This window comes from Penaeus japonicus, unplaced genomic scaffold (assembly GCF_977035675.1).
Source record: "Penaeus japonicus unplaced genomic scaffold, GWHDUDI00000001_assembly GWHDUDI00000039, whole genome shotgun sequence".
Lineage (NCBI taxonomy): Eukaryota > Metazoa > Arthropoda > Malacostraca > Decapoda > Penaeidae > Penaeus > Penaeus japonicus.
Genome location: NW_028234441.1, coordinates 1,075,130 through 1,085,129, shown reverse-complemented (window position 1 = coordinate 1,085,129; position 10,000 = coordinate 1,075,130). Strand labels below are relative to the sequence as shown.

General features: G+C 39.4%; 2 protein-coding genes across 2 annotated transcripts in view; one reads left to right on the top strand and one right to left on the bottom strand.

Annotated features, from left to right (window-relative positions):
* Positions 1-734: 734 nt before the first annotated feature.
* LOC122265830 (prolyl 4-hydroxylase subunit alpha-1) overlaps positions 735-10,000 on the bottom strand; it is a 79,403-nt gene continuing 70,137 nt past the window's right edge. Inside the window, exons 4-12 of the mRNA XM_086533290.1 lie at positions 9,293-9,490; positions 8,515-8,684; positions 5,973-6,134; positions 5,016-5,189; positions 4,554-4,622; positions 4,003-4,191; positions 3,020-3,085; positions 1,718-1,883; positions 735-967 (exon numbers count right to left, since the gene is read on the bottom strand). Of these exons, the coding sequence (XP_086389416.1) occupies positions 897-967; positions 1,718-1,883; positions 3,020-3,085; positions 4,003-4,191; positions 4,554-4,622; positions 5,016-5,189; positions 5,973-6,134; positions 8,515-8,684; positions 9,293-9,490 (1,265 nt within the window). The 3' untranslated portion in view covers positions 735-896. The remainder of the gene's footprint in view (positions 968-1,717; positions 1,884-3,019; positions 3,086-4,002; positions 4,192-4,553; positions 4,623-5,015; positions 5,190-5,972; positions 6,135-8,514; positions 8,685-9,292; positions 9,491-10,000) is intronic.
* LOC147466951 (uncharacterized) lies at positions 6,537-8,508 on the top strand. Its single transcript, XM_086533644.1, has 3 exons — positions 6,537-6,544; positions 6,966-8,177; positions 8,451-8,508. The coding sequence occupies exons 1-3, from the start codon at positions 6,537-6,539 to the stop codon at positions 8,506-8,508; spliced, it is 1,278 nt and encodes a 425-aa protein (XP_086389770.1).

Genomic DNA, 10,000 nt, shown 5'->3' with positions numbered 1-10,000 from the left:
TTATTCATGTGATGGTGCATAGCATATATAAGAAATATATATATATCGATACGATACAAAAATTAAAATACAATCACATACACACAAGCTGACATTCTTTAAAAAAAATGAAAGTTTAAAATATAACTAAGTAGCAAAAAAAAAGAATTCAAAAGCAAAGTATAACGATTGTGTAAAACAAAAACAAACATATACGACATTCAACCAATCTAAAATATGACAATACAATAATTGTGTCTTATTTTCCTTTCATATTAATTTCCTTTTATTTTAAAAAATATATATAGATCACGAACAAGTCTTGAAATAAGTCACAAAATTAAGGCCTTATTTTTTTCATAAGGATCTCAAAATCCAACCAGAGGTCCATCACTGGCCTCTTAGATCACCAATAAATCCTAAAACAAAATAAAGAAAAATAAGCATATGTATATCTATGGTGCATTGAGATAGACATATAGACATATACATATATACATCAAGAACGTACCATATTGAATAACACCTGCTGTGTATATGTGTTATGTGTATATATGTATATGTGTATATGTATATATATATATATATATATATATATATATATATATATATATATATATATATATATATATATATATATGTATGTATATATATATGTATATATATATATATTTATTTATATTATATTATATATATATATATATATATATATATATATATATGTATATATATATATATATATATATATATATATATATATATATATATATATATATATATATATATATAATATTATAAACAAATCATCCAACCATTATATCAGTCGACTCAACGCATCACATTTCCTCCTATCATCTGCGAATCGTAAGATCTTGAAGGACTTTCTTGATAGGAAAAGCAGGTGGACTTCCTTAGGCCTACTCGTCGGGGCTGAGCCCACACTTTCTCCTGAGGAACTGTCCGCGTTCCCTGATCCATTTGTTGCTCACTGTGAGAAAAGAAGAGATTAGTTACGAGTTAGAGGGGAATGGGAAATTAGATTTTAGGGATGGGTATATATGCTCTGTGTGTGTGTGTGTGTGTGTGTGTGTGTGTGTGTGTGTGTGTGTGTGTGTGTATGTGTGATATGTAATGAGATGATGTAACATGATTCAGAAACACAAGTCAGTGTGATATAACGCAAACAAACTTAGGTGTGTGGTGTGTATATGCATTCGAAGAAGCCATAGTATTTAGTGATAAATACAGGTGGGTGTACAAATTCCTCTCTCTCTCTCTCTCTCTCTCTCTCTCTCTCTCTCTCTCTCTCTCTCTCTCTCTCTCTCTCTCTCTCTCTCTCTCTCTCTCTCTCCTTCTCTCTCCCTCTCTTCTCCTCTTCCTCTCTCTCTCTCTCCTCTCTCCCCCTCTCTCCCCCTCCCTCCCTCTCCTCCCTCCTCCTCCCTCTCTCTCTCCTCCCTCTCTCTCTCCTCTCCCTCCTTCCTCTCCTCCTTCCCTCCCTCCTCCTTCCCCTTCTCCCTCTCATTCCCTCTCTTTCTCCCTCTCATTCCCTCTCATTCCCTCCCTTTATCCCTCCCTTCCTTTCCCTCCCTCCCTCTCCCTCTCACTCCTTCTCCCACCCTCCTTCCCTCCCTCCCTCTCCCTCCCTCTCATTCCCTCACTCCCTCTCCCACCCTCCTTCCCTCCCTCCCTCTCTCTCCCTCCCTCCCCCTCCCTTTCCCTCCCTCCCCCCCTCTCTTACCCCACTTGTATCCATGCACCACTGGACAGGCGCCGTGGAGAGTGGCTGCGTTGGCGTGGCCAGATTTCTTGAGGTTGTACCAGAAGGCGGCGGATCCCTTCTTCGGCCAGGCAGCGGTGCCAATTCGCGGGAAGGCTGTGGCACCACCGCGAGTGACGTCACTTAGCTGTGGGGAGGGAGGGAGGGAGAGGGAAGAGGGAGGGGTGTGTGATGAGTATTCATGATTCGGTATATCGAGGGATGATTAGATTAGGTATCATGATTCGTCATTGTGGATTTGGTTGATATTATTATTGTTATTGTTAATGATTATGATTCATATAATATATTCTTGAATATATCTATTAGTATCATCATTATCATCACTACAATCATCATTACTACCACTATCGTTGCTATCATCATCACTACCATGACTTTGATCAATGACGATAACAATATCAATGCAACCGTTACACATCGAATCATCATTTATCTATCGTGCAATTGCTTAATCCCTTCGCCCTATAAAACTCATTCAGATTAGTATAACCTTCTTGCTTCTATTATTTGTAAACTATTCAATTATTCTGCCATTATGACATCACTTTTTTTTCCTCATTCATTACTTTTCATCGTGGAAAGATGCATCTCTTTCTTAATGCAGGTATACATCGCCTTTTTAACACTGGTTTCACTAGATGTCGTTATTAAAGACATGTAATCTAGTTTGATATTCATATCGTAACTCTAATCTAAAAAAAAAAATTACGTAAAATAAATATTACCCTGACGGTGGATCTACATAACCGCTTTTGGAAATGTTATAATAATTGGGTATCAACTGCTCAAACCTGATATAGCAAAGTGTCAGGTATCAATTATGTAACCTTGACCTATCACTCTGGAATTCCTTTGATGTTCGTAGTTGTAGCAAAATCTATCATATGTCTCCATTTTCATTTGTTAACCAAGTGCTATTGAGAAATGATTTAGTGATTGGCAGATAACAAGTAATTATCAATCAGCTCACAATTTCTGGGGGGGGGGGTAATCCACCATTTTGTTATTGGGGGAGACGCCTATATATAATTTTTTTTTAAAGGGATAGAAGTGGCAAAGTTTTCCCCTTACTTTCCGAACAAGGGGAGATATTTCCCCTCAGAAGAAGCATTAGATAAGGGGCACGTCACCCCACGTCACCCCACCCCCACTACCCCCACCCCCGCTCTTATGGCATGCCCCTGGGTACTGATAACCATTATTCAACAAAAGAGATATATTAATCAATCTATGTTAAGTAATTATTCTGTTAATACTCACGTAAAACATAAAGGTAGCGATTCTGTCTCCCATAAAGAGTTCCCGAGGGTGAATGTTATGTAGAAGCTGTTAAAAAAAGAAAAGAAAAAAATTAACATCTTATCATCACATCATATAAATACGATACAAACATTTTTCATATAAACAGCATCACCATATATGAAAATACATCAACATTGTTTTATTAAATATTGACAAATAATGATTATAACATTATCCTAACATACATATCTGATAATATTATCATGACAACAATAAGGGATGCAGAGAAAATACGATGTTATTAAAACTTCTAATCATGTTTTGATCAATAAGATATTAAAAAAAACATCCCCAATAAAGTAAATATTCTGATAAAAAGATGATTGCAACATTGATGATGAACATGAAGATTTTGGCTTGCACTGGGATATTCAAATCCTAGTTGCTAATTATAGTATTAAATTAAATGAAAATCAAGATGATAATGGACCTCTTATTTTCAAAAAGTCAAACATACCCACACACAATAGTGGAACAATAAAAATGTCACATTTGCAGTACTGTCAAACTGAAAAAGCCCTTAAATCCTCGTGCAAAAACGCCCTTCTATCAAAGCAATTAGTCGACAAAATGGGCTCCTGTAATTACTAATGACATTAGAACATACATGCACACATGAACATACACACACAACACAACACAACACAACACAACACAACACAACACACACATAAACAACCCACTTCCTTACATACACCTGTACGCACAACACACACAGACAAGCAAAAAAAAAAAAAAACCTCCCCCACATACACCTCCACACACACACACACACAAACAACCCCCTCCCCCACATACACCTCCATACACATACAAACACACACACACAAACAACCCCCCCCCCTACATACACACTCACGTACCCCCCACCCATACACAACCCCTCCCCTCCCCCCAACAACCACAAAACCCACCCCCACAAAACAAGCCACGCCCCTCACCTCCTTCTCAGACTTGTCAACCAACAAGTAGTCGTGATGAGGATTATAGTGGCCACCGATGCCGTAGTTGGACACCTGTAAGAGCTCGGCGTGTTCGGCGGCCACGTCCGTCGAGAGCCCCGTCAGGAGAGAGATCCTATGGCCGAGACGTCCTATTAGAGGGTGCAAGGAGTCGTCTAACCAACCCACCTGAGGAAGAAAAGGGGGGGGGAGAGGGGATGAGTTGGTGGTGGTGGGAGGGGGGGTGGAGGGGGGTTTGATTAGTTACGAGTTAGTAGGGAATATGTTATAGGATTTTTAGGAATGGGTGTATATGCGTGTTCTTTTTTTTGTGTGTGTCTATGTGGAGGTGTGTGTCTGTGTGTGTGTGTGTGTGTGTGTGTGCGTAGTACTACCATTTATCATACTGTAAATAAACTTAGAAATCTTTATGAAAATCGCTTACATTGCACAAGATATTTCTGTAGTTTAGAGAAAACGATTTGACATATATCTACAGAAAATGATAAAATTATGATGGGAAACTATGCTATTATGCAATTCCGTCTTACCTTTGACGTGCGAGTGGTACTAACTGTATTTCCTTTTCCTTGTGCACCCTGTACCATCGCACGTGCAAGCTGTTAAGAAAAAGATACTTAAAATCTTTTGGAATTTGTGAGGATAACTAGAATTAATCAAAAACTCTAACCTTCACGATTTTTGTCATATATACTGTGCTTTTTTTCATTTAACAATTGTATCGATCGTAGATATTCATGTATATCCACAACCCTCCAAAATTAATATACGTGTGTATTTATTTATACAAACCTTACTTTATATTTGACTTTACCGAATATGTGGAGCAGCAGAAAAATAAATAAATAAATAGGTATATAAAAAGGAGTAAATGGATCAAATCAAATAAACAATAAGCAAAAACTAACGAAAACAGAAAAAAAAATCAAACAATTCAATGCAAACAAGTCAAATGAATCAACAAAGGAGAAAAAACAAACAAACATCCTCACCATAGGCTGTGCCAACCCCCTCACGGCCTCGATCTCCTTATCGGAAATGACGTCATGAAACATCATAAGTTCAGGATTATGGTGAAGGATCTCAACCTTTACGGGCATGAGCTGGAAGTAGGACTCGCCCCGGGTGTCGTAGTAGCAGGATAAGGTCGCTTGGTACTCGGGACTCTGCCGGAAGGTCAGGGAAGGTGGGGAAAAGAGGTCAGGTGAGGTCAAAGGTTATCGTGGGGAGGTCTTGTTGATGTTAATTAAGGTTAAGAATTTGGTTTATTGACGTTAATGAGGATTTATATCAAGGGAATTTAGTATGGTAAGTGAAAAGGTAAAAACAAGGTTGGTGAAAGAGGTTAGCAATATTTGTGTTTGTGTGAGTTTTTTTTTATTATTATTATTGTTGGTGTTATGGCTATAAGGAGAATTTATTGCTGATATTGGGTGTCTACGTTTATCATTGGGATTTGGAAGAAAAAAGTGGAAGTAGAAGTGGAAGGGAAAGTGGAAGAGTCCCGATGAGGGATTTTTTTTGTAAAGGCTGAAACTATTAATGGGACTTATTCCTGCTTTGGGAGCGAAACTAGTTTTATTATAGTCGGGATTTGTGAGAGTTGGACAGAAATTCAAGAATATTGGAGTCAAAAAACAATCAGGAAAGTTGGAGGTTTTGATTTTTTTTGGGGGGATGCAATTATAAATGGGTGAAATTAATATTGTAGAGAGGATATAAATGAAGGCGGGAATGGATATTACATGAAAAAATGGACGAGAAAAGAAGAAAACAATAAATAAACAAAAAACAAATAAGAAAAATAGAGAAACGAAAAAATATAGGTAAACAAAAATAATTTACAATTAAATTATATACACAAAACAGACAATCCAAACACAACAAAAAACAAACCCACAAACATAAAAAACAAAACTAACAAACAAAACAAACACACAAGAACCCACCAGGAGCTGCTCTCCCCTACACAGAGCCTGGAAATTGAGAGCATCTTCCTGGGGCGTAAGATCCGTTCCGAGACGGTGTTTTATCTTCTTCTTGTCGACTTCCGCCGCGTGAAGGGGTAGGCTCCCGTCTTCCTCTTCGCGGCCCACCATCTGCTCGTCGTACTGGAAGGGTTGAAGGGGGATTAATGATGGTTGGATGGTTGGGTGGGTTGGTTGGTTGATCTTGTTTATTGATTTGATCTTGTTTGGTTTGTTTAGTTAGTTATTCATATATATATTTCAGGTGAGGGATGGGGGATTTTGTTGTTGGTAATCTACTGTCTATGTTTATTATTATCATTTTTTTCTTCTTCAAATTATAATTATTAGTTTTTAAATTCATCTTTGAGGTGGATTTTTTGCTGTTAATTTTTACCTCTTTTTCATTTGCTTCTTCATCGTGTAATCGAGATCATTATTGTCATAATTATTGTTAAAACTGATATAAGTATGATAGATTAGTGGCTGTATCTATGTTTAATTTGCAAGATTATACGATTTTAAAATGATACAACATTAATCAAAATGTCTTCGTATGTTTCGGTCTACAAGCTATATACGAAATTGAACCGAGTTCATTGTAACAACTGGATAAAAGGGTATAAATGAGACTGAATAGTTTCACAACACAAGAGATGTAATTTACGCGTTTCGGGTTACCCCGTCTACAGAACTACATACTACATCAAGCTTACATGAACATATCTATCTATCTATCTATATATATATATATATATATATATATATATATATATATATATATATATATATATATATATATATATATATATACTGTATATATATATATTAGTCAAGAGTGTACCGATGAGACCTATTACGCTCCCCATCGTTTGGCTAAATGTCAGGCTAACCCCTCTCAGGCGCCATGGGAATTATCAGTGATTCCCACCTCAGGAATTCCGACGATCTCATCAAACGACTCCAAAATTCTAGGTGCAAAAATAAGAAGCTGGCTAGTTTTGACGTCAAATCCCTCTTCACTAATGTTCCTACTGACGGAGCCGTCCGAGCAGCTGAGAGGGTCGTCAGTACCATGGAAGACGGTTTACTCCCGCTGTTTGAACACGACTTCATAGAACTCGTGAAACTGTGCGTGAGCTTCGGATCTTTCGAGTTTGCAGGAGAGGAGTATCGACAGGTCAGCGGTCTCGCTATGGGCTCACCACTAAGCGCGGTTCTGGCCTACCTCTTCATGGAAACACTAGAAAAAGACCACTATATGAACATAATCGGCAGACGTTCGACTTGGCTTCGATACGTAGATGACGTCCTGGTAATCGTCCCTAGGAGATCGTGCTTACATCAAACGCTTACGCAACTGAATGCCGTGCACGACAAGAGGAATATCAGAAGCTACCTTCTCGATACTGTGATCCATCGGGGCGATATCGACCTACGTTTTTCAGTATACAGAAAGCCAACGAATAAACATGATTTCATACACTATTACTCCGCACACAGCAATAAAACTAAATCTGGAGTCGTTATAGGATTCTTACTCAGGGCTTTGAGGATATGCAGCCCTGAATTCCTAGACGATGAGATAAAGTACATCATTGATGCATTTATGAAACACAAGTACCCTAGGGGATTTCTTCTGAAACTCCGAAAGAAGGCGACATTCATTATGACGAGGTCAAAAACTGAACCCTCTTCCCCTCCAAAGTTCTTAGTGTTACCTCAATGTAGCATCTTCGAGGCGGTTATTAAACATTTCGGAAGCTCCAACAATATCGCCAACACTTCTGGTGCAAAAATAGGTGACCTAATAGGTGACAGAAAGCCGTCCACAAAGAATCCTAACAGCGCCTTATACTGCATACCATGCAGTGTATGCGAGAAAGCATATTATGGTGAAACAGGATTCAGCACCAGGATCAGTGAACATCGAGCCGACGTCCGACACCACAGAACATCCAACGCCTTGTTGGTACACGTAGATGAAGCGGGACATCTGCCGGATTGGAAACCTGCTAAATTGATCCATGAAGGATTAAACCAATTAAAGAGGAAAATTATAGAAAGTGCATACATCGCGACGGAGGAGAACATGAAAACAGCGTCGGGTCGCTTTAAGTTATCCAAGGTCGCGGCAACGTCTATTAGGCGGACAACGAGCGAGAGTTCGCGGGAATCAGCTGGGTCGTCAGCTCTTGATATATATATATATATATATATATATATAGATATATATATATATATATATATATATATATATATATATATATATGTTCATGTAAGCTTGATGTAGTATGTAGTTCTGAAGACGGGGTAACCCGAAACGCGTAAATTACATCTCTTGTGTTGTGAAACTATTCAGTCTCATTTATACCCTTTTATCCATACGGGAAAATATTAAGAAAATGCCTATTATACAACATAATCTATTTTTGTATTTACTGCTTTTTTTCTTACAAGTTCATATATTGCTGATATATTTTTTTTCTACCTGCTCCGTCTTATTCCACTTCCGTGACCTTACCGCCTTGATAGCCGTGTTGAGGAACATGTTGACCTGATCTTGGGTCACCGTGGCGTTGCCCTCGTGACCTGCCAAGAGGTAAGCTTCTTCGAACCACTGGATTGCTCGAGGATACAGACCAAGGTTGAAGGAATGCTTGCCCATGTAGAGGCAGTCCTGTGCTGTCAGTTCTGTAGGAGAGAGAGGGGTTTGAGGGGGTGGTCAAGTGGGGGAGGGGAGAGGGTAGGGGAGAAGGGGGTGTGGTTTGTGTGGAATGGTAAGAATATTGAAGAGGTATTAGTGTGTGCGGATCGGAATAGTTTTCATAAATGAATACAGTATCTTATATTGAAACTCATACCCAGGTACATAGACACACTCTCTATGTCCATGTCTGTGCTCTCACTGTCTTTCTTTTCTCTCTCTCTCTCTCTCTCTCTCTCTCTCTCTCTCTCTCTCTCTCTCTCTCTCTCTCTCTCTCTCTCTCTCTCTCTCTCTCTCTCTCTCTCTCTCTCTCTCTCTCTCTCTCTCTCTCTCTCTTGCTGTCTTTTTTTCCTTATCTCCCTCTCTCTACCTTTGCTTCCTCCCACACTTTCACACACAGACACACGTACAAGCAAATTAAGCTCCACATTCCCACACACAAACAAACAACCTTGACACACAACCCATACATAAAGTAACATCCTATCTCGCCCTACACAACAAACACACAACCCTCCACCCCATAATACCCCCTCCCCCTTCTCTGCCCCCCCCCCCCACACACACACACAACATTCCAAGAACACCCTCTCACCTGCATAGCTCTCGACGCCCCACACATTGCCTCGGACAAGCTGGGTCATATTCAAGTCATAGACATCGTGGAGTCTGACCAGAGCTTGAGCTGCCCCGTGTAAGTCTTCCTCTCGCGGGAGTCTCACCCTGAAGCTCCCCGCTACGCCACCGTTCGCCCCCGAGCCCACTGTTGCACCGCTGAGGGCTTCGATGACGCCTGCAAGGGTGTGATAGGGTGAGAAAGGGGGAGGGAGGGAGGGTGAGGGAGGGTATTAGCACTGGGTAGAATAAAAGGGACAGGGAGGTGGATGGGAAGGAGGGAGGGGGTGTTGAATGGGGGAGTAGTGTGTTGACGTGGGGAGGGTGGAGGGGGGGGCAGAAATGGAAAATGAGGTGCAAAGAGAGGGAAAGAGGTATAAAGAGAGATTGAAAGAGAGGAAGAGACTCGCTTCCAAGGAAAACGAAAGGGGAATAAAGGAAAAAAAAGAAGGATATAGAAGTAGAGAAGATGAGGAAAGGAGAAAGAATCAGAAAATCAATTAGTGTATATACATACACTAATTAGCTATAATGCCTCATAATTACTGTCTTGATTGCTCATTTTCAACACTCTAACGATAAGTAGATGGGAGAGTGAAACTAGAGAGAAAAAGAAGAGATAGACAGATAGGTAGATATATATATATATATATATATATATATATATATATATATATATAGAGAGAGA